Below are 25,801 nucleotides of genomic sequence, written 5' to 3'. Positions count from 1 at the left end.
TAGATTATATCCTTCGGTCGCATACATATGTTTTATCACTGAATTAATGGATGAAAGCTTTGTGGCAATTCAATTATTTTATGAAAAGATAGGTAAAAGAATTTTTAGGCTTACATTGAGTAAGAATAAAATTCTTTCAGAGTCTGTGTTCGATGATGGTTAAATGAAAATTTTGTGATTCTTTAGTAATTTCTACAGTTAGAGATAAGGCCAAAACTAGAAGCCAAATAAAAATACAAGTAGAGTGATAATTATTAAGGTAGAGAGAATTGATGTGTAGGTAAGTTTTATACAGGCAAGTCATTTAAAGGAACCGGCACATTTAATACAAATTAAAACTAACAATAAAAGTTTTTTATATCATTTTACCTTCCAACCTCTTGCGTTTGCAGATGTCGACAGTTCAACTAAGTACACAGCGAAAATAAGCTGGCATTCTCGTATTCTTTTTAATATTGCGTGGGAAGCCCACCAAGTAGAAATGTACTATTTTTTATAAATAAAACTGTTTTACTTGGCAAGCTACTTTTGCTAAGCTTCTTCTGGCCAGGAAAGATAACGTGAACAAACCAGTGGAGTAGTGTTGTGAAAGTGTAAACTTAAAGGACCTACCTACTTGTATGCAATTATATCTACAATTTTCTTATAATTATATCTAGGGGGTGGAGGCTCTTCTGGGCCGTTTGCAGTCTGTTATTGTAACTTGAGAATCATTTCTTCACAATGGTTGGGCGGAACTTCATTAAGTCCTCATTAACAATACCTACTTACTATTTCTAAGATTTTCTGCAGTGTCTCAAGACAAAAGTCTTCGAGCAGTGTGTGTTGCCAGTGATGGTTATGGATTTGAAACGTGGTCGCTTACTATGGGCCTCATAAGAACGCTCAAGGTCACCCAAAGGGCGATGGAGCGGGCCATGCATTTTGAAGAAATGAGGAGATCCGCAGAAGAACCAAAGTGACCGACATAGCTCGCAGAATTGCTAAAATCAAGTGGCAGTGGGCGGGGCACATAGCTCGTAGAGACGATGGACGTTGGGGCAGAAGAGTTCTCGAGTGGAGACCACGGGCTGGAAGACGTAGCGTGGGCAGGCCTCTTACTAGGTGGACCGACGATCTGGTAAAGGTCGCGGGAAGAACCTGGATGCGGGCAGCGCAGGACCGTGCATTGTGGAAAACCTTGGAGGAGGCCTTTGTCCAGCAGTGGACGTCATTTGGATGAAACGAACTATTTCTAAGATTTTCTAGGGTGGGCACTAGACCATTCTGGTCTACTATCGACATTCTAATTGGTTTTGTCTTACAGTTGAGTACGACACTACAGTACAGTAACTCCGCACAGTACTTTACTACTTACACTAAATTTAAATCAAGGGAACCAGATTTAAATGTGGTAACTGAAACCAATCTCGGATTCAGAATATAGAAAGGTATTTTCCGTCGTTCAATGAATTGGTAGTAAATAAATAACCACAGTTAGCGGGTTGAAATGGAAACACCTACACTCGGATATCTCACCGGCGCCGGTCCCGTAAACGGTGGAATAAATGGCTATTCCCGGTTTAATGCGGATATTAGAACCGGAAACTGGTGGTCCTCTTACACAATGTTTGCGTTACTGAATACTTAGTTTACATAATTTCTGAAACATTAGAGTTTCGTTTGTTTTTATTTATTTACTATGCAGATTGCTTAAATAGAATATAAGATGCACGCAGCGTGGGTTGTAATTAAAAATAGAGAACCTTTTTTAAATGGCTCGCGCGACTTGCGTATTTGCAAGAAAAACCCCGATTTTCGAGACCCTTTCTGTCCTCAGAATACGGATTGTTCTGTATTCTGAGTTTCTGTCCTGTCTGAAAATTGTAGGTACACTACTTTTCAGGTATTTCATAGGTACCTGTAACGTGTATAGTTATTCGTTTTAGCTTAGTTTCTTTGACGTGTAATCAATTAAAAGGTGTCTTGAACGGACAATAAACCTTATTTCTTAGGATTTTTAATTAAACACCCTTATTTCAATTATTGATCTTCTTGTAGCCAACTAAACGTAAATAAAATCGTCAAAGCCTTTGTAAGGCCTCTTCGTAACTTTGAAGAACCTCCAACTTGTGCAATTTCGGACAAATACTGACTTCAACAATCCCCTCGCAATAAAGAAACCTAATTTGTCCTTTGCTCCACGATTGGAATAGTTCATCATGGCATTTGAATTGGGTTTGACTTGTGAAGTTTATTTTGGGGCAATTTTAAAGTTTTAGAGTTCCATCAGTGTTTGTGACTATCCACCATAAGGTTTTCCAGATTTTTGTAGAGTAGAACTTCCATCCATTATACCTACTTGATTTTCTTCAATTACCGAATACCTATTTTCAGGACTTTTGAATTCTGCCACAGGTAGTACTTATTATTATTATGTGGTAGTACTTATTATTATTCTGTGCTATTACTAAAAAAATCTAATGTGCGCCAGAGATTTCGGGCTATAATCACCCCAAACCAGAAAAACACCTCGCAGGAATTCCTCACTTATACTTTATCTCCTTGCAATAAATAACCTGAGTACATAATTTTATAAATGAGGCTCCTGGTGTTTTGGCAAATATTTCTCAAAGGAAACATTATTTTCATTTCAGATTGAAATGATAGCAATCGTTCATTGCGAATTTATGCAAAGCCAGTAACTTCGTAATGTATGTATTATGGATATGAATTTTATTATATTAACTAAAATAAAATTCATTTATTTTTACAAATAGGCTTTTAGAAAGCACTTTTACACGTCCCAATATTAACCCTACCCCTGCTTCGGGACAATAAATGGGCCAGTGCTGAGAAGAAGCAGCGCAAGAAACTCAGTCACTATTGTCAGCCTCCTTTTCAAGGGTTTACAGTCTTTAAAATATAATAACTTATAACTTATAGACTTTACTACTTAACACTCTTTCTTTAAACTGCGAAGAGCTATCGAAGAGCACTAGCAACTTTATAAACTTTCTTAAGAAAATCCTTAGAGATCCATAGATCTTTTTTCTTTCTTCTTATAAAACGTTGTCCGAAGCAGTAGTTATGAAATAAAGTCGCGTGAAAGTGCTTAACTATAAAAGCCTAATTGCAAAAATAATGACTTTTATGAAACCTTAGAAGACAAAGCCGCCCACAACATTTGCAGCGTTTTATGATGATGTGTGAGCCCTTAGCGCAGTTTAGAAGGCTCTTAGAATGATTTTAAAGCTAGTCATAAAAACTAACACACGGTTCTCAATTTGGCGCCGTCCCGAGTAAAATCATTCCAGCAGTCCATTGCTAGACGTAAGAAGCGTTAATGGTAAACAAAGGAGTGCTTCAGGGATGGATCCTAGGTCTACTTTTCTTCAGTATTAAGTTTATCGTGCCTAAACAATACACTGTTTCAAGTTTTTGCAAATTAATACATACACATGTTAGTTATTTAGGTCTACGTTATGGGCTATTTCTTTCAAACCTCAAGATTACGCATTATCTAGTAGGGAATTTAATGATGACTTAGAGAAAATAAATTACTTAGATTTATAGCAACTGTCCAGCACTAAGTACTTCATCCCTGTTGAAAGAAAATACTTTTCCACTAATGTAGCGAACAAAAACCTTTTGTTATCATTTTTTTTTTATTATGAAGGTTGACTAATAAAATAATGTTTGGGAGCCGGTAGTCCATTGTAAAAATTATTACCGCGTACATTGATGTTATAAAACAGCAGGATCGGAACTGCGAGTAAAAATATAAAACAAGAGAGGGAATAAAACTTATGTAACAGCCACTGGTAAAATATTTAACAGTTCCTTTTAGGTGTGTATTTTACACCTGTATAAGTACTACTGTCTGGTTTTATTGTCTTTTTTAGTTTATTTTTTGGATATTTAGACAAGATTCATTGAAATGCAGTTAACTCAATAATATGATGATTATTGATGATGTGTTATTTTTAAGATACTATTTCCCGTTTTCACCATCAATCCCTAATTTTTAACTGACCCCTATGACAACAAAATTGCTGTTATTTTTTACCATAGGGGTCACTTAAAAATTAGGGATTGATGGTGAAAACAGGCATATGAGTATCAAAATTGAACCGAAGCTAATATGAAATGATTATGTCTTGCATAGCACCAAATCTCTTAAATTAACGTATCGTCTGAGTGATTGTTTTAACAAATTAGTTCGCATTCGGTAAACTAATCGGCGATCTAAATCCAAAATCAATCTCGAGAACAAACAGTGCTTAATTAAATTCCGAATAATTAACACGGCGCAAAAATATGGTTTCGATTCAATTCAGGAGGGTAATTTAGACTATTGGTATTTCAGGTGTTGTTGCCGCGGATGTAAAGCTTCTGGAAGAGATTATTCGGCTGCCTACCCTCATTGGCGCGGACGGAATAATAATAATAATAGTAAATAAACTTTATTTCAAGAGAAATAAGTTTTTATACCTCTGTGAAAGATCACAGAGGTATAAAAACTTAAGTATATCTAGTTACAGTAAGTTATCATCATACAGCAATAATACCTTTGTGAGAGACTGGTATCTGTACTAGGGTGCCTAAGACACCCTGTCTAACCGATTACCAGGCCCTCGCCACTACAGACCTACTTATCTACAACTAGATTGGGTACATACTTAGAAGAGACTCCGTGGTTTGCGGAAGAAAATTTGGCCAAGAAAAGAACGGTGAGAAGATAGTAATGAGGTAAGAATTCATTGTCTTAAATGAAGTAGGTACCTACTCTGTTATGGACATTCAACACCAAAACCCAATTTCGAAACATCGTTGAAATGGCAATTGAATTTTGAGACTGACATTCTCATTTCGTGCGGTGTCTGTATTTAATAGAGCTTTATCTCTCACATGTGTTGTAGAAAACGCCAATCTTCCTTACCGCCTTAAAACTATGAATTCCGTAGGTGCCTTTATTTTATTTATTGATAAATAAATAACCCTCCTTCTGGCGCAGTCGGGTAATAAATATACGGACTCTTCTAGTGACTATTCGATGTTTTCAACCCGTTATTCATTCCGGCATGTTTATTAAATTAGTTGGTAAATACCTGCAGGTAATTAAGGAGTTCGAGCACCCCCAGAAACTTCCAGACGGTGTTGTGTCACTGGCGAAGGGGGAGGGTTGTGACATTCATAACTAACAGTTTTTTACCCTGGAAAAATTGTGATTGTTTTTAAAAGAACCCTTACTAGTAGTAGTTTAAGGTCAGGTTAAAGTATGTCATTTTGCATTGCTACTGAATAATTTCTACTTAGCTGTGTTTTAATAACAACTTTAGAAATCGAGTTTTCTTTTAAACAACTTAAGTTCTAAATCGACGATCGCTTTCTCACAGAAGAATCATTTAACATTGAAATGGTATCTAACGCTATTATTAATTCTGGGTAATGTATTGGGATTCAAAATAATTTAGATCAAGAACTTTAGAAAGAAAGAAAAAATATTTATTTGGTACCTATCAAAGATATTACAATACAGATCAACATAAAGAGCAAAAAGCGAATTATTTGTACCAAAATTGGTCTCTGCGCAGTATGAGGCCATAACGTACCTACTCGGGAGCACGTTACGGCCACTGTATTCTGCAGACACCATGAGAGATCCTTTTGAAAGAATTAAAGCCAGGTCTCCAGTTTGCACAATCAAAAAAACATGTCAACATTCAACTTTTTTTGTAGGCAATTTTGTTTTGGAAGTGGCTCTTGGAATATTTCAGTTACAATCCACTCGATATCTAGAAGACAGATCCACGTTTAAGTAGATCCTGCAAAGCAACGTCACACTCGATTGGGTTCTTACTACACTACTTTTCTTTCCACCCTAGAAAGAATATCACAGGGAATTACAGTTCAGGCAAACACGTGTCAATACCAGCCCCGTGTCAATAAATCAATGGAGTCGTAACTCGAAAATACTTCTTTTGCGAGTTCGATTGCTTTCGCGCTCAGAATCCGACTAAACTAATGATTGGGTGGAAAACTTGCCTAATTGTAGATAGATTAGATTAGTCTGAGGGCATAAATAAAGGCATGACCTTTGGTACGGGGGCATTGTCCAATGTCAAAGACCAATTCGCTAGTTTTGAAAATATCAACAAATAAATTTTTGAAAGAAAGTAACGATTGAAGAGCTCTTGGTAGCTGCCCTACTGTAAATTCTACTAAAATTTCTTAATTCTGTTTCATAAATAAATATTTTTACTGTTCCGATGGAGGAGCATTACCGTCACGTATTTATTGCGTTCACGTAAGTATATTTCGATTGCACGACGAGACGGTTATTAGGTTTGGTTTTGAAGGAAGTTAACTAAATATACGGCATATTATTTGGAATAAAATTAAAACTCGTTTGATTAAAGAAAATAATATATTGAATAGTTTACAATAAAATCTCATGGCACCACATCAAGGCACATCCGATCAGAATCACTCACAAACGTAACTACGTATTTACATTTAATTGACGCAATGTTTACAAACGTTTACTTACAATGAAAATATACTTTTGAAGTGACAGACTAGAGGGTATTACAATTTTAGAGCTGATTTTGTTTACATTTGACTTAAAATCTTTTAACCAAATCTAGGCAAAATGACGTTTTGGCGGTTACTTTGCAAGGTCAAGATGATACTACGATCCCCATATTGCGAGAATTGGTTTCATTTAAATATTATACTGATATTATTTTATCATACTTACAATGATAAATTACAAGATGAAAATACAAGAGTAAAATCCATTCCGCCAAATTAATATGATGGCCCAAAACCCTTTTGATCTTAAGATTTTTGTCAAGATGTACACAAAATTACGACTAGTCAAGTACGAATTATCCAATTCAAGAATACGTTTGTTTCATAATTATTTTGCGTCAAGAAAGTTATTTCGTTGTGTTCATCGAAGCTTAATACTGACCTACGGTATAATAAATTAATACTACACGCATAAAATTATATAAAATCATCACTGCAATGTTTGTACGTTATTTTATATACAAAATCACAAGTTGCCTTATGTTCCCAAATACACTGATTTCGATGGAACAAAACACGAAATGCTTAAAATAATTTTATAATACCTATGGTTTTAAACCATAACTGTATTTATGCAATCGTGTACTATCTCCAATCAAGGAATACTCACATGAAACGTTAATTTTGAATGTTTTTTTAAGTAGGATGTTAGCAAAATTTTAAGTACGTGTAGCAAAATAAGCGTTTTGTTTTGTCCATCGAAGAAGGTATCTTAATCTTAACACACCTTTATTAAATTATTAATGTATTTTAAAAAGTACATTGTGCGTTTTTCATAATTTAAAATTCACATAAACTATATTTATTTCGTAGGTAATTAATGACAAACAAAACTATTTTACATAACACCTGCAAAATAGTTTTATTTAACATTCAATTTCATTACGGCTTATAATAACATTAGTAAATTGGTATTATTAATAAAATAATGTGATGTTTGGAATACATTTTAATTCGTTTTTTAAAATTAACTTTCACTATCGAAAATTAAATAAAAAAATAAATTCTCGTTGCCAGAACGGAACAACGCAACGCAACAATATTAATTACGTAAAATCATACGAAATGCCTTAAAAATAGAATAACAAATAGCCTAATTACATTTATTAATAAGAACTAGCATCATCACTTCTAATAAGTTATATTATATTAACATATTTCTTTAAAACTAGACTACCATCACGATAAAAGCAAACATAAAGAAGTTTTGCGTGAAATTCAACAAATGTTCATATTTTATTACTTTTTTTTTATGTGAGAAATTTTATTTCACTAGGCACTTAATAATCACAAGTAGAAATTATAGCCTGACCAGGAACATAAAAACCCTCGCCATGTTGCGGAAAACTAATGGTACTAATTTCTTTTAATGGCAACAGTAACTGAAAACTTCATTGACATGTCACCTTGCATGTCAGTCTATTGTTGTCAAAGTGTAAACAAACTTTATTTTAAATGTGTGCAATTGATTTTGTGAATTAAATTGCTAAAATATTTTTATAGTCGTGAAAGAAAAGTGGTTCACGATGTGTTAATGTATTTGTCGAAGAGAAATACTAAGGGTTCGGACAATATTTTCATTGAATAATGTTTCCGACAAAGGTTGTCAAATTGACTGACATGTTTATCGTATGGTACAGTCCACTATGAAAATTAGCTGTAGTCTGTTTCAACTACCTATTTTAAAGTTTTTTGTCACTTTCTAAGTTTTGAATTTTATGGAATTGGGAAAGAAGTACCGAGTTTGAAGCGTTCATGAGCAGACATTGCAGTTGAATATTCATGTTCTGAATTTGATTATTGATGAATAATAAAATAAATCCTACTAGCTCGATTGATGGTTTCATTTAATTTATTTAAACCAGGTTATCTTTAATAATATTTTTCGTTAATTTATGAAAATATCAAATTAGCCCGTAATCCTGAATCCTGATACATAAATTTAGCCTATTAATTTAACACATGTACGACTGTACGCAGTGTTGCACTATCAAATGCAATTGAAGCGCCTCTGTGCCAGGGTTTTTATGTTCCTGGTCAGGCTATACATTGACATTATTGTATTTACTGTTCAGGTTGGGTTTTACAAGGGTGAAGTTTTTTATTTCATACCTGATTTATTTTTGTTTTAAAGGCTGATTTACACGTATTAAGTAGTTTACAACATTTTAACTTAATTTTAAATGATGAAATTACATCGTATTTTTTTAACTTAATTTTAAGTCTATTTCCAAACGTCAAGCTTTTGTTTACTATGAAAATGCTTGTCAAAATGTGTCAAGTGACAAGCCCCGCCAACCAACTTACCCGAAAAATTAAGTTAAAATGTAGTTACCTACTTTTCTAATTAATACGTGTAAATCAGCCTTAAGGTAAGCCGCTGGATAACAGGCTTTCAACCGACCAATGTACCTATTAGGAGAGGCATATGTCCCGCAGTGATGGCATCATCCGCTTACGCCTTCATCACTTCTTCTAGCGTGTTGCTACGCGCGTGGAGACGCGGGATGGTATGTAATAACATTATGCGCGTGCGTGAAAGGCGATAACCAATCTGGAAACTAATGAACCTGTGTTCAGCAACGGACGTCCTGAACTTGGAAGATGACGTCATCAGCTCCACTATGATCGTGCTATGCGCGCGCCGACGCAGGGTGGTAGGTGATGACGTTGTGTGCATGGGTGAAGGGCGCTTCTAATCTATGTTATTAAGATTACTACTGGGGGAGGCGTATGTCCACCTGTAGATGTCCTGTCACTGATGCATGATGCAGGCTTTTAACTGACCAATCTAGATACTTTTAGGAGAGCCATAATTGCCTGCAGTGATGGCGTCATCTGCTTACATCCACGTGGCCTGTACTATCATCGTGCAACGCGACCTTTTGCGCATACGTGAAAGGCGCCTCAAACCAATCTGGAAGCTAATGACGTCACCCGCTTACGTCTACGCCGTTATCTTCTTGCTACGCGCGCGCAGACGCAGGATGGTAGGTGATGACGTTGTGCGCGTGCATAAAATGCGCCTCAAGCCTATCTGCAAACTAATGGACCTATATTCAGAATGGAAGATGACGTCATCCGCTTACGTCTACACCACTATCTTCTTGCTACGCGCGCGCCGAAGCTGGGTGGTTTGTGATGACGTTGTGCGCATGCAAAAAATGCGCCTCAAGCCTATCTGCAAACTAATGGACCAACGGACGTCCTGGATTTGCAAAATGACGTCACCCGCTTACGTCTACGCCGCTATCTTCGTGCTACGCGCGCGCCGAAGCCGGGTGGTATGTGATGACGTTGTGCGCGTGCGTGAAGGGCGCGTGCGTGGGCGCGGGCGAGGCGGTGGCGTATGTCCACCTGTAGATGTCCTGTCACTAATGCACGATGCAGGCTTTCAACTGACCAATCTAGATACTTTTAGAAGAGGCTTATGTCCAGCAGTGATGGCATCATCTGCTTACGTCCACGTGGCCTATTCTATCATCGTGCTATGCGCGTAAACGAATTTGAAAGGAAGATGACGTCACTCGCTCACGTGTTCATCACCAGCGTGTCGCTACGCGCGCGCCGAAGCCGGATGGTATGTGATGACGTTGTGCGCGTGCGTGAAGGGCGCGTGCGCGGGCGCGGGCGAGGCGGCGGCGGGCAGCTGCAGCGCGCATGCTATTAGGAGAGATATATGTCCCGCAGTTATGGCATCATCCGCTTTTACGCCTTCATCACTTCTTCTAGCGTGTTGCTACGCGCGTGGAGACGCGGGATGGTATGTAATAATATTATGCGCGTGCGTGAAAGGCGTCTCAAACCAATCTGGAAACTAATGACGTCACCCGCTCACGTCTCCATCACTAGCGTGTCGCTACGCGCGCGCGGACGTCGGATGGTAGGTGATGACGTTGTGCGCGTGCGTGAAGGGCGCTTCTAATCTATATTATTTCGACACTACTGGGGGAGGCGTATGTTCACCTGTAGATGTCAATCTAGATACTTTTAGAAGAGGCTTATGTTCAGCAGTGATGGCGTCATCCGCTCACGTCTTCATCACCAGCGTGTCGCTACGCGCGCGCCGAAGCCGGATGGTATGTGATGACGTTGTGCGCGTGCGTGAAAAGCGCCTCAAACCAATCCGGAAACTAACTGAAATAATAAGGTAAGCCGCGATGTAGGCTTTCAACCGACCAATCTAGGGAGATGCATGTGTCCTGCAGTGATGGCAACATCCGCTTACGTCGTGGTATGTAATAAAAATAAGCGTGCGCGAAAGGCGCCTCAAACTAGTTTGGAACTATGTTGAATTTGAATGGAAGATGACGTCATCAGCTCCGTTGTCTTCGTGCTACGCGCGCGCGGACGCCGGGTGGTATGTGATGACGTTGTGCGCGTGCGTGAAGGGCGCGTGCGTGGGCGCGGGCGAGGCGGCGGCGGGCAGCTGCAGCGCGCATGCTATTAGGAGAGGCATATGTCCCGCAGTGATGGCATTATCCGCTTACGCCTTCATTACTTCTTCTAGCGTGTTGCTACGCGCGTGGAGACGCGGGATGGTATGTAATAACATTATGCGCGTGCGTGAAAGGCGTCTCAAACCAATCTGGAAACTAATGACGTCACCCGCTCACGTCTCCATCACTAGCGTGTCGCTACGCGCGCGCGGACGTCGGATGGTAGGTGATGACGTTGTGCGCGTGCGTGAAGGGCGCTTCTAATCTATATTATTTCGACACTACTGGGGGAGGCGTATGTTCACCTGTAGATGTCAATCTAGATACTTTTAGAAGAGGCTTATGTTCAGCAGTGATGGCGTCATCCGCTCACGTCTTCATCACCAGCGTGTCGCTACGCGCGCGCCGAAGCCGGATGGTATGTGATGACGTTGTGCGCGTGCGTAAAGGGAATGTTCTAATGGACGTCCTGAACTTGGAAGATGACGTCATCAGCTCCGCTATGTTCGTGCTACGCGCGCGCCGAGGCCGGATAGTATGTGATGAAGTTGTGCGCGTGCGTGAAAAGCGTCTCAAACCAAAATTGACGTCCTGAATTAGGATGGAAGATGACGTCACCCGCTCACGTCTCCATCACCAGCGTGTTGCTACGCGCGCGCCGAGGCGCGATGGTAGGTGATGACGTTGTGCGCGTGCGTAAAGGGCACGTCCTAATGGACGTCCTGAACTTGGAAGATGACGTCATCAGCTCCGTTGTCTTCGTGCTACGCGCGCGCCGAGGCCGGGTGGTAGGTGATGACGTTGTGCGCGTGCGTGAAGGGCGCTTCTAATCTATGTTATTTAGATATTACTGGGGGAGGCGTATGTTCACCTGTAGATTGTCCTGTCACTGATGCATGATGCAGGCTTTTAACTGACCAATCTAGATACTTTTAGGAGAGCCATAATTGCCTGCAGTGATGGCGTCATCTGCTTACATCCACGTGGCCTGTACTATCATCGTGCAACGCGAGCGCAGACGCAGGGTGGTAGGTGATGATAACCTTTTGCGCATACGTGAAAGGCGCCTCAAACCAATCTGGAAACTAATGACGTCACCCGCTTACGTCTACGCCGCTATCTTCTTGCTAAGCGCGCGCAGACGCAGGATGGTAGGTGATGACGTTGTGCGCGTGCATAAAATGCGCCTCAAGCCTATCTGCAAACTAATGGACCAACGGACGTCCTGGATTTGCAAGATGACGTCACCCGCTTACGTCTACGCCGCTGTCTTCGTGCTACGCGCGCGCGGACGCCGGGTGGTAGGTGATGACGTTGTGCGCGTGCGTGAAGGGCGCGGGCGAGGCGGAGGCGTATGTCCACCTGTAGATGTCAATCTAGATACTTTTAGAAAAAGGCTTATGTTCAGCAATGATGGCGTTGTTCCTTCCGATAGCTTGATTTAGGGTTGTTATTTGCGTAACTAGTGAATTGAAACACAGACGTGATGATCCTTTAGCTTTGTATTATTGACTACTGACTTTTTACAATCGACAACGAGTTTTATACAGGCGCGTAGGCGTTTTGAACTAACATACACCGCCCACCAAAAGGCCTATGCCTTTACACTTATCAGTATCACTTAATAAATGTAATTAACTTTAACAAAATGAAATGCATGCACACATTAATGTTTAATGTTCATCAATTTTATCATCACTAATCGTCTTTAGCACTTATTAATGGACACAATTTAGTAACACATCTTTTAGTAACACTATCACCACACTTCACACTGTACACACGCGTAGCTCCATCAGGCCCAGGATGTTTGGCCACAATGCGGCCCATCAGCCACTTTCCAGGAGGCAGGCCTTCATGTTTGATCAGTACTACGTCATTTATGTCAAATTCAGGTTGCTTTCTCAGCCATTTTGGACGTTGCTGTAGACGTGTCAAATATTCCGCTTGCCAATTCTTCCAAAATGATTGTAACAATCTTTGTGTATACTGCCATCTTGCCAAATGGTTGATATTTAAGCTGGTTAGATCTGGAGTGGGTACTTCGACTGTAGGTTCTCCGATCAAAAAGTGTGCAGGTGTTAGTGGGCTCAAATTGTTTACATCTGTGTCATCAATTGGTGTCAATGGCCTTGAGTTAAGAAGAGATTCAATTTGACATAGCAATGTGGTCATTTCCTCGAAGGTCAAGTTGGTAGTGAGAACCTTTTTCAGGTGGGACTTCACGGACTTCACANTTTAAATATGACCAAGAGACGGCAATAAGACTCACCTGAAAGTTGAAGGTGAGCACAAACTCGCTTAGTCTCGCTCTGGCGCACCCTATGTTCTTCTTACAGTTACAGCTGTGGGAAAGAGAAGACACTATGCCTACAAACTCACCTGGAAGTTGAATGTGAGCACATATTCCCCTCGGCGCGTCTCGCTCTGGCGCACCAGGTAGCAGCCGTGCGCCGCAGCACCACCGGCTAACACGCACGCCGCCGCCGCCGCGCGCGCCAGCGAGCCGGGACAGGGAGGACACTCCCTACCCTGGCCAGATGAGTTGGGGAGACCTAGGATTTGGCCTACATTCCCTTTCAAGTCAATGAGGAGGCTTATGCTGGTTGCTGGTGTCTGGTGATCCTTAGCTTTGGGCTGCTTTTATGTTCTTCTTATCCAGGCTACACAGGAGTTACAGCGGTGGGAACGAGCGGTAAGCTATGCTTGGTGTTCCTATACGTGAGCGAATCAGAAATGACGCTGATGAAAGAAGCTGAAATGGTAATGGGCAGGGCATAGCACGTAGAACTGACGGCCAATAGGCCGGAAGGTTCTGGAGTGCAGCGTAGCGTAGAACGTCCACCTTTAAGGTGGACAGATATCCTCCTAAAGGCAGCAGTAAGGCGCTGGTAGCAGGCTGTTGGAATTCCATTTGGGGAGGCCTATATCCAGCAGTGGACGTCCTGTGGCTGAAATGATGATGATGATGAGCGCTGACAATAGCCCCGCTGTCTAAAGAAACACACTTGGAAGTTAAAGGTCAGCACATACTCCTCCCAGCCGCCTGTTCTGCCTACAAACTTACTTGGAAGTTGAAGGTGAGCACATATTCCCCTCGGCGCGTCTCGCTCTGGCGCACCAGGTAGCAGCCGTGCGCCGCAGCACCGCCGGCTAACACGCACGCCGCCGCCGCCGCGCGCGCCAGCGTGCCGTGGAACCACGGCCATTCCGCTAGAGACACGCGGGAGGATTCGCACGCCTCTTCTGCTATTGAACCTGGGAGATATGATTTAGAATGTAAGATTCAACAGCATATGAATATCTAAAATAAAGAAATTTTAGTAAGGTGGTCAATGCAATAACTGTTAGCATTTATTTAAAACTTTATTTTAACTCCAGCACAGATTCAAGACTGAAATTGACATTTAACTGTTGTTGTTACATTTAACTGTCCACCGTGTCTCTCTAAAGTTTAGAGTCTAAACACGCGACATTGGCAAAACCAGTGTGCTTCAAATTCGCACCATTGAAGCTATTAGACCGAATAATAATAATCATCAGACCATTAAAAGCTAGTCCAGATGACACAGATTTCCTCGTATCTTTCAAATCGCATCATATACAGACTATCCAGAGGGATTCTGTCCACATACAGGCACGTGTTTGTCTATAAGCACTCGAGTAAAAACGCGTAGCTCTAGGTCTCTACTGCAGGGCCTACCCTAGCCAGGGTAAATTATAGAAGGTTGTGTGTAGGATGGTTGCCTAGGATGTTCACACATCTTTCCCTTAGTGGAATCATCAGCAGGTTTGTTGCCCATATAAAAAAGCAGTATCTTAACATGATATGAAGTCTAGAATTAATTAAGATTAAAAAAAAGTTGATAGGCAACATTACATTTGGCTACATACAAGACAGACACAAAACCATACCATCTTGGCTAATTTAAGCAGGGCACTTATTAAACACATACCTAATTCAGCCTCTTCCGGGGTATCCGTGGCAAGGTCAGTGTTACTAGTGCTAGGAGGCAGGTCCCTCCGAGGCGGAAGGTCTGGTGGCGCCGGCTCAGGCAAGCCGGGTAGCGCATCGGGCGGTGGTTGTGTGGTCGGCGGAGATCTCATGCAGTATTTGATCGTGGCCAGCCAGGATTTCATATCGTCTACGTCTGCCGCCTCTATTACATATTCCATATTGTTGTCTGCCTGGAAATAATACAAGATGGTACAATTAATAATTATAATTAGTACGGCTGAGTTGCACCACCTAACTAACTGTAAGTATAACAATAACTGGTGTTTTTTGTATAGAGTTTGACAAACTTTTGACGTTTGTTCAAGTTAAAGTATAATGGTGCAACCCAGCCAAGTATTTTATGATTTACGTGAGTGTCAGTGTCAATTCAAGGCCTAGTACTATACTTCAATCCCCCAGGCGACCACTGAAAATATTATGATTTTTTAAAATACCATGTTTTATGTTTTTCCTCAACTAATTAACAAAGCACAAAATTAATAGATTTAAAGGGAAGTCTTTACTCGTAAATAAGTTAATATCCTAATCAATTTTAACTTTTTTTTGGACTAGTCCTTTAATAAACAAGATTTTTAAAAACATAACCCTCCTTATGGCGCAGTCGGGTAAAAACTTACAGCTGTGTAGGTTATTTTAAGTGTGTGTAACTATACTAGGTAGTTGTCTCAAAATATCCATGCCTAATAGTATTTTGAGATGTAATATAACAATTTCCTACAAGGAAGGAAATCGTAATAGTTTTAACCTATTATACTATAGCTTATAGCATAAATGAAAGAAATTAATTATCACTCATGCATGATTACACAAATAATTTAATTAAATTAACTACAAACCTTTAATACAAAAGTATTTTCATGGTCAGGCATTTCTAAAGCAGTGGTCTCTCTCGCTTCTGATATTAAAAAGCAAAAAACACCACTGCGAGGTTTCTGTGCCTTCGGCGGGGAATAGAACTCCAGCATATACCCTCCAACAGTCTTCACAAGTGCCAGTCTACATCTCTCCCATTTCTGAGGACCTCCAGGCTGCTCTAAGCTTTCCGGGGTCAAATAATTAACCAGACCTTCTTTCCTACACTCTACTACTATCTTAGCTAGTTTAGTCTTATTGTGTTTATTCAAATTCGACGACAGTTCAACTTCATCCGAATGTTGTTTAAATAAACCCTTACCGCGTCGCAATTTGAAAGATAACCTGCGAAAGAATGGCTTGTGCTGCGTTTTAGGAGAATCCGTGTCCTCTGAGTAGTCACTCTCATCGTGGCCTGTGTGAGTGCCGTTCGGGACTTTATTTAGCGTTTTTAACTTCACTAACTCAAATTCGAACTGATCGGAGAAGCAGTCGCAGAATTTTTTCACTAACTCCTTGTTTGTGACTTGAGGCCGTTGGGGGTCATTGCCGCTGGTGTGTATGTACTGCAGCCAGGTCTTGGCGAAGTCCTGAGCGGCCGCTTTGGCCTGACGCTCGCAAAACTCGGCCCAGCCTTCGGGCTCGCCGTCCGACGGCCCCGCCATGGCGAGTAGCCTTCTTAGGAGCTCCACTTGGGAAGCTGACGGTACATACGTAAAACAAAACAATAACAACGCACTAAGACACCAACTAACGCTACAATAGCGTTCACATTACAAATTTTCAATCAAAATAAAATTCACGATGCTCCTCACGGTTTTCTCGCAAAAACAAGTTTTGTTGCCATATTACAAAAAAGTAGACACAAACAAGTTCAAACAACCATCATCAATCTTGTTAAAAATATAATCAAACACCAATATTTGTTTAATATTACACAAATAGATTAATTTTGCCTGTGTTTAATTAAATTATATGAATCAAAACCACTCAAACAATATATTGAACATTTTAATTAAAGTGGCAACTTTTTTTAAACTAGGTCGTTCTGTTCTACGGAGGTTGAAGAAAATTTGTATTTTATTAAATACATTTTCTTATCCTCAAAACTTAATTACAACAATTTTTTTTTAAATAAAATTATTTGTTAATTAAATGCGTAAATTAATGACGTAAATCGAATCCCGAATCCACGAAAAGCCTATTTAACGACATCTCTTGCAAATTTAAAAAAGCAATGTGGAAATTCAAAAACGCCATTAATTTCAGTTTTGATAGTATAGCTATAGATGGCGCTTTTAAGACTTTTGCTTTTGCCAAAGAATGGCGAGAACAGTGATGGCGAGTGCCCATTTACCTTTAAAATCTATGTAATCGTCTTGATAACCATTGTTTGTAGATACTTATTAGCTTGTTTCGATTTGTTTCATATAAATTTCATTTTATGTGACGCGCCGCTCGCGCTCTATGTCGGAAAATTACTTTCCGGCATTAGAGCATAGAGCATAAACACGGCGAGTCCCGTGTTTGGTTCCTGATTTTAGTTTTCTTGAATCATAGTTTCGTTATCATTTACTTAGTTATAGGAATAGTATAGTAGGTCTGTAGTACTTAAATTAATTTGAATACTATAAAACGTAAACTTCACGACTGCAAACTATATAAATCGTCTCCTTTTTGTAATTGTTCCACTGTTGAAGTCAGTTATGAATACATAGTCTGTCCCTTCATACTTATGATAATCGTATGAAGTATGAATAATCGTTAGATCTCCAATAAAATTGATGCTCTCTACCTTGTACTTCGTCGTACTTCATTCGTTCGTTCCATTAATAGGGTAAATACCCCCTTTGTGGTCGCTGTACCTTTTCTGGCCACTTAAGGTTCATTTACTGTCAAAAATACTCAAAATTAAAATGATTTCGCTTATCTTACATTTACTTATAGGAAAATGGCTAAAACCGGCCTAAGTACTTCTGCCCTACCTACGCACCTTTAAGTTCTTTGTAATAGAGTCCCAGTCCCAGATGAGTAATAAAGCCAACTATAATGAGTGGAAAACTCTAGCGAACATAAACAGCGTAACAAACATCCTACCCTACCACATTCCCGTCAACACTCGAAACAGTTCTCACGTAAACTGTAGCCCCATAACTCACACACCTTCCAAAGGGTCCAAACATCTCAAGAACATTACAACAAGAATAGTTTCATCCCAAAATACCCAAGGACCACTTACATGCGTCATCACCACCACATCTTCACATAAAGCGCGTCTAGATCGTAAACTACGCGGGCTCTTGTGTCAAATTTCCAATAATCTTATTTTGGCGCGCATCAGACGGTCCGATGACAGATAAATGGGAGCCATCTTGCGAACGACGCGCAGCGCGGCCGTTCACCTGAACCGTGTCGATGGTTTTATGACACTATATTTGCGATGATAAAAATAATGGTGGATGGATCTACCTTGACCAAGAGACACAATCAGATGTTTGATTTTATGATAGAATAGCGAATGGAAGCTTTTAAGTGCTTAACAAGTCTTAAGTGAGGGTAGTCTTCTTACTTTATCATGTCATGATGAGTAATTGACGACATAGTAGTAGTATGACTAGTACTAGATAATATAACAATTAAAGTTACCTTAATAATATAGTTTAAACAACTTTTTTGTCAAGAGACTAAAAATCCTGAAAAAGGGTTTCGTTATTTTGTTAGTTTTGCTTGCCTTGAGTTCATTCAAAAGAAAATTTAGAAATAATTATTTCTTTAGTCTGCAATCGAAATATCATCTACTTTCTTGATGAAGTTTTGCGCATATTGATTTAATTTCTTTTATTTTCTACAGTAGAGTAAGATTTATCATGAAACCATCATGAAACTTATAAATATAAGAGACAAATCAAGACGTTACATTCTGGGTATTTTCCATTGGACTGAAAAATACTTAACAACAATCGCAGTTTTCAGGCATTTTTCAGTCCAATGGAAAAATACCTAGAATGTAACGTCATAACATAATGTCTCTACCAAACTCTTTGAACGTGCGCGCGCGCGGCCATTGGTAAATACGGCCGCACAGTAGTTTACGACTTTACGAGCATCCCAGTAAACAAAACTTTAGTGTTTGCTGTGAACGTTTCACTTGTAGGGGGACCATCATTTCATTTATTAGTAGGACGGATAATTTTATTTTTTTTTCTACTTGAAGTAGGTGCCAAATGTGGTCTACAAGTACAGATACAGATTGCGGTTGGTATGCTACGAGTAAAATATGTGAAAACTGATTTGGAAAATACAGATAATGCCTAAGCTAAGTCACTACACAAATCTTATTATATTCGAAAAAATCTTCAGCTCAAGTTAAATTATATTAGATACCTACTCTTTTCTGCGTTGCCCAAAGGTTGAATGGAAAAGAATGCCTGGCATAATGTACGAGTATTTATTTATTTAAATACATTATTAATGCCTCAGAGTGAGTGTAAAGAAAATAATATTTTGAACGTGAACAAAGTCATAAGTTTACATTTTTAATAGCGTTCATTACGATGGTCTACAGGCCACAATTATTTCCTAAGCTTTTCAATATAGTGAAACTACAATTCAGTCCCGGATTGTCCGTGTCGTAAAGAAACCGTGGTGCGCCCATTTTTTTTCAGGCGCATCCGGCGCGCGAGTGCCCGCTGACAGACAAACGCAGGAGATTGCGCTGCTGTCGTCGCCTGCGCACGTAAATAGGGGATTTTTCTCTCGGAAATGCAGCCTGTTTGGTTATTTTTTTATTTTGGTGGTCTGCGTCACTAAGTTTTATCTGTATTTTTCAAGAGGATACCGTTATACAGAATGGGAGGATGGTCATTTAGGATTTCTTTTGTAGACTTTCTGTAGATGGAGGGAAGATAATTTTTCACTGCATTTGTTGCATTATTAAGAAGCAGTATAATTGAAAACTAAACGAAGAGCTTTCGTAGCATTTGCTGAAATTGAGCTTTTGCCCTATTTAATTACGTGCTATAAAACGTACCTAAAAGGGTTCCTACTTAAGAAAGTGTTTTTATGAAGTACCTACTCGTAGTTACTTAATTTATCGCTCATTCATTCGTTTCAGCCAAATTAATGACGTCCACTGCTGGACAAAGATTTCCCCCAAGGATTTCCTTAACGACCGGTCCAGCATTGCCCGCATACAGGTATTAATTAAATAATTTTTAATTAGCAAAAACTGTAGGTAATTTGATCTTTACGTACCTAGGTATCTATTAGTCATCACTAAGAAAAAAATCCTGTAATTAATAATTCAAAATCAAAGTAATCGCCATTATTCTTTGATCTAAAGACCGGCTATTATTGTATTTAACAATGACAAATGTCTAACACAAAACGAGCCTCTAGTTCCGTTCCTTAGAATGTATTTATGTGATTAATTAAATATCTATTAGCAGCTTATTTGTATTTTATTTTTCAGTAAAATTCTCTGACACTGTGTGGGATGAACTCGTCTGAGCATGCGCACCGCCCTTTGTGCTGCATCTCTGTCGCACACGTCTATTTTTAAGCAAAAGAGCGAGATGGCTTACTTTACCTCAGTCACGCCTACAGAGAAAGTTATGCGTTTCAGATTGAATGTTCCAAGAACATTTTTGTTTGTATGTTTTTTGAGAAAAATTAAATACAAATTATTCTTGTTGGTCTGGATATAATAAATATTTCCCTGGACGCATTGTGTGGGCGGTATCGTGGAGAGATTTACATTTATTGGATCAAAAGAACATGGGAAAAATTTCAAAATATTGTAATTGACTCAAATATTATTATATCGTACTCTTGAAGATGTTCCATTAATAACGTTTACGAAAATTGTTTTTCTTGTATTTTAAATGTATATGTTGCTTGATATGTAAATTAGTGCCTATTTATTTCAACTTTTTATCTAGATTTAAACATTACAATAGTACATAATATTTAATTTCGTAAAATTACATAAAATTAAGGACTATTCAAGTTGACTAGTTAGATTTTAACTTTTACTTGCACACACTCAACACTCATTCCTAATGCCCTTTAAATCCTATCTTTTGATTTATTGTATCCTTATTAATATTTTTTTTATTGTACTTCTACTTAGCCGTTAATAGCTACTACTTACCTACTTGTAATTGTGATTCCTTCCTCCACAGGACAGGCAATGCCTAGTGTGGAGGTCTGTCTTTTATTTTACACTACTTGGTCTGGCAATAAATATATTTTTTAAGAAAGAAAGAAAAAATATTTATTTGGTATCAAAGATATTACAATACAGATCAACAAAAGAGCAAAAAAAAAGAGAATTATTTGTACCAAATTGGTCTCTGCTCAGTATGAGGCCATAACGTACTCGGGAGCACGTTACGGCCACTGGTATTCTGCAGACACCATGAGAGAGGGGCACGTGGCCCACAGCGAACATTTCATTGTTCATTTTCATGGAAGTTCACGGAAAGTTTTTCATAAAATAGCACCAATTACTTGCGTCTTCCATTGAAATCAACCACCTTTATGCAGATTTTTTAAAAATTGCACAAACTCTACATTGAAATGATAACTGTAATGTTCCAATTTCAGTAAATCCAGACAGTGAAAAGATTCGATATAGATTTTAATTCGACAAAGTCACATACATTACATAATGTAACTTCAACAGCGAAAGTAGGTACTTAGAATGCAACTTGGAATCATAAGAAGATTTGTGATCATGCTAGATTTATCAAAAGGCAGTACCGACACTTCATTTTCCTAGTCTACGAATGTAAATAAAAGATTATTAGAAATAAACTGTTTGAATTTACCTTCGTTCTCAAGATTATCAGGGCTACACAACAGATCTTTTTTTCTTCAAATATTGTAACTAGGTAAGTAATAGCTTTACTTACAAAGATGGCAGAAAAGCGTTGGTTGCAGGTCGCTACCAACCGAGCCATGCGGAAATCATTGAGGGAGGCCTATGTTCAGCAATGGACTTCCTGTGGCTGAAATGATGAAAACATAATATGTTTATATCATTTATATCATATTATGGTGAAACAATAATAGACTAATAACCACTACTTAAGAAACTATACACCATTTACATGTTTTCGCATATGTGTAGCAATACAATTAAACAACAAAAGATATATTTATCTATAATACTTATCGTACAAACAACAAGTACAAGTCTGACTCTACCTTATCTCACAACTGTATACCCATTTTAGACTTCAGACTTGAGAGGAGTAAATCCCAACTATATATATGTTACGGCTAAAGATAGTTGTGAACATAAACTTAAGATTAGCCGGCTAAACTTAATTTTATCTTCGAGAAGGAGCTAAAGTTCGATAACATGTTAGTTTGCGTCGTGATATTCCATCTTTAGCCGGCTAATGTGCACATCAGCCAAAACGAAACGGCTAAAAATGTTTTCGACTAGCGGCCGCCCGCTACTTCGTACGCGTGGATCCCGTTTTACCCCCTTCATCTATCTTAGAAAGAAAGAAAGACAGAAAAACATTTATTTGGTTCCAACTTAAAATATAACACACAAATAACAAAAATCAAGTACAAGTTAGAACCAAAATTGGCCACCGCTCAGCATGTGTCATGCTTTGGAGTAGTAAATAAAACCCAGAACATGACGCTGTTATTCTGCGGTGACCATCTTACGTGGTTTAGATTTTTTCATACAATTTTTTTTTCCCGCTAACTCCCGTTCCCGTGGGATTTTTGCAATATCCTGTTGTAACTAAGCTTTAAGTTTACTAAGGTACCTGCATGCCAAATTTCAAGCTAACTTAAGCGGTTTTCCCGCTAATTCCCGTTCCCATGGGAGTTTCGGGAATTCCTTTCTTAGTGCACCTACGGTACCTAAGTTACGTCCCTTCCAAATTTTAAGTGTCTATGTGTAATGAAAGTGAATATTTTTTAATAAAGTTTTCGTGTCAAAATAGTAAACAATTATTACATTGTTTCCTTTTCCATTTCCTTCTACATTTTTAGCCAGGGGCCTGCGGTTACACTTAAGTTTAGCCGGCTAAAGATAGAAGAAACTAAGATTAATACCTCGTCGAAGATAAACTTAAGTTTAGCCGGCTAATCTTAAGTTTATGTTCACACCTATCTTTAGCCGTAACATATTATTATATTATTATATTATTATATTATTATATTATATATTATAAATGCGAAAGTAACTCTGTCTGTCTGTCTGTCTGTCTGTCTGTCTGTCTGTCTGTCTGTTACGCTTTCCCGCTTAAACCTCGCAACCGATTTTGATGAAATTTGGCATAGAGATAGTTTGAGTCCCGGGAAAGAACACAGGATAGTTTTTATCCCGGTTTTTGAAACAGGGACGCGCGCGATAAAGTTTTTCTGTGACAGACAAAATTCCACGCGGGCGAAGCCGCGGGCGGAAAGCTAGTGTTATCATATTTGCACCTTAATCCTTAATAGCGCAGTCAAATACCTCTATGAACGTTTACAGCACTCTGAGTTCGTCCAAACTGCAGTACCTACATCCGTGTTTACAGTCCGGAACCTGGTAGACAGCGGGCACCTTCGATGTTTTGTTAATAAATTAAACACCAAATCAACAAAAATCTACTCTAGAATCTTAGAGTGGGCCTAGTTGCCGGAAGAAAAAATATTTATAAATGCAGTCCAGCGACTTATCCCGTGGACCAAGCTAAAAGTGCGCCAAGTCGCTGAAAGACTGCAAGTCCGACTCGTCCGAATCATTATCATTTCAGCCATAGGACGTCCACTGCTGAACATAGGCCTCCTCCAATGCTTTCCATGTTTCCTGCTACCTTCACTTTACTATAATAGATAGTTAAGTAACTATTGTATAGTATTGTGTATTATATTATTGTAACTAGCTAAGTAAGCAATAATGGACTTTATTAACCGACTTCATTTATTTATTATTATTCATTTATTATCTTTAAAAGTCCGACTCTACCTTTCCTTTCACTATTATAGACTGGGAAATCATAAATGTTATCATATTTTGCACCTTAATCCTTCATAGCGCAGTCAAACACCTCTATGAACGTTTACAGCACATTGAGTTACGCCCAAACTGCAGTACCTTCTGTGTTTACAGTCAGTCAGTTTACACTGTGCAGCCGCTGCTGAAAGATTAAGTTTCTTGGCAGCACTTTATAAATAACCATCAATTCGGGTAAGGGTCCGTATTCACTGGGATATCGATTGGGGAATTTTGAATTATTGTCTTCGGGGGAATCTTTTGTCTTGAGTCTTTTTTTCGATTAAATACAATGGAAGTAATACAGAAATAGCTTTGATCGTTTTCCCGTTAAACAGAGTTCAACAGGATGCGTTACAGGTAAGATATTTTGTAGCCGTAAGAGTCGCCTGTAAAACTAAATTATAAAAAACTTGAAAAAATCGAACTGTCTAAGGTGGGGATCGATCCCACTTTATTCCTAACTTAGGAAATTCGATTTTATCAAATTATTTATAAGAAAGATACCTTCTTTACTATCTTGTACTATAGTAAAACTATTCATTAGTCGTCAGTTTGTGCGTTTGCAAGACAGAGACAAAAAGTTTACAATCGCTAAAAAGCCTTGAAAATACATAGGTACTTACTTGAGCAATAATAAATAAATTTATTTCTGCATAAGATGTAAGAAAATTCTTTTAAGAATCATCCTCGAAGTTCTTTACTTCAGAAATAGGTTTTTATTATTCACTAGCTTTCCGCCCGCGGCTTCGCCCACGTGGAATTTTGTCTGTCACAGAAAAACAATATCGCGTGCGTATTTGCTCACCGTTTAGACCTACCCTGGACTACGACAAGCATTTAAAAAACCAAAATCAGCTCAATCGGCCCAGCCCATGGCCCAGCCGTTCTCGAGTTTTAATCAGACTAACGAACATCAATTCATTTTTATTTATTAGAAGATTCGAATTCGAATACGTATGTTAAAAGCTAAGCTAAGTAATGTAGCCAGTTCTGATTGTTGTCAATTTACGAGTAGCTGGCTCAAGATTTAAATTATAGATTGAGAATGCGATTTTTGATAAACCATGCATTTCCCCTAGATAATGGTAGAGTCGTTATTAATTCATTTTGTTATATTCGAAGTTTTCCAACAGTTAGGTGTAGCCCCGCAGAAACGTAGATTCATAGACACCCATTTAGATGTTCATGTGACGTAATATTTTGCAGAAATATAAGTGTTATAGTCATTTAACTGTTGGATAAGCTGATTGATAGTAAATGATATGTTAATCAACTTTGTGAGCGTTTCATAGAATTGACTCTACATAATATTTAACATTGTAAGTTGTTGTTACATTCAACTTTGTAATGCATAATCAACATCATTTCTGAGAGTTTAGTGAATGTTTTAATTAGTTTTAGGGACCTAAATACTCTCCAAAAGTTATTTAATTTACGTACCTCTAATGCTTGTAGTAAATGGGAGAGCATTGTTTGAGCTCATCAATATCATGGTCTCTGAAATTAAAAGGCTCTATGTAAGTGTGTACTCCTCTAGAATTAATTAAAAACGACGTTGACTCTACTTTTGAATAAAAAAATGAGCTTACGCAAGCAGGCATGTATCTTAATGAAGCTCAAGTATGAATCTAAAACTTGCGAACTGAATAAGAACAGTATATGTATATTGAAACACAACACACAAACTTTTCTATCTCGTCTATGCTAAATCTAAAGATTTAAATAATGAGTTTTTTTTGGTAAACTTAATTTTCCAATGATGAATTAATCCATACCTAACCGTCATCTAACCTCAGTATATCCACCGATACACAAAGAGCGCATGCAATACATAATAATATCCCGAACAGCATCTGTGGGTGTAACGGCCGGTAGGCGTGGGGCGTTAGGGCGGCGCCCGCGCAC

General features: G+C 38.7%; 1 protein-coding gene across 1 annotated transcript; it reads right to left on the bottom strand.

Moving 5' to 3' along the window:
• Nucleotides 1-12,292: 12,292 nt before the first annotated feature.
• Nucleotides 12,293-16,719, bottom strand: LOC114351901 (SH2B adapter protein 1-like). The gene is made up of 5 exons (XM_028303249.1): nucleotides 15,870-16,719; nucleotides 14,972-15,203; nucleotides 14,083-14,273; nucleotides 13,398-13,547; nucleotides 12,293-12,391 (listed from the first exon to the last, which is right to left on the bottom strand). Exons 1-5 carry the CDS (start codon nucleotides 16,548-16,550, stop codon nucleotides 12,293-12,295), a joined length of 1,353 nt encoding a protein of 450 aa, XP_028159050.1. The 5' UTR covers nucleotides 16,551-16,719.
• Between the last annotated feature and the right edge of the window lie 9,082 nt (nucleotides 16,720-25,801).

Source organism: Ostrinia furnacalis, unplaced genomic scaffold (genome assembly GCF_004193835.3).
Source record: "Ostrinia furnacalis isolate ACB-3 unplaced genomic scaffold, ASM419383v2 OfSCF1217, whole genome shotgun sequence".
Classification (NCBI taxonomy): Eukaryota; Metazoa; Arthropoda; class Insecta; order Lepidoptera; family Crambidae; genus Ostrinia; species Ostrinia furnacalis.
The sequence above is the reverse complement of the archived record's forward strand: the minus strand, read 5'-3'. Positions and strand labels throughout refer to the sequence as shown.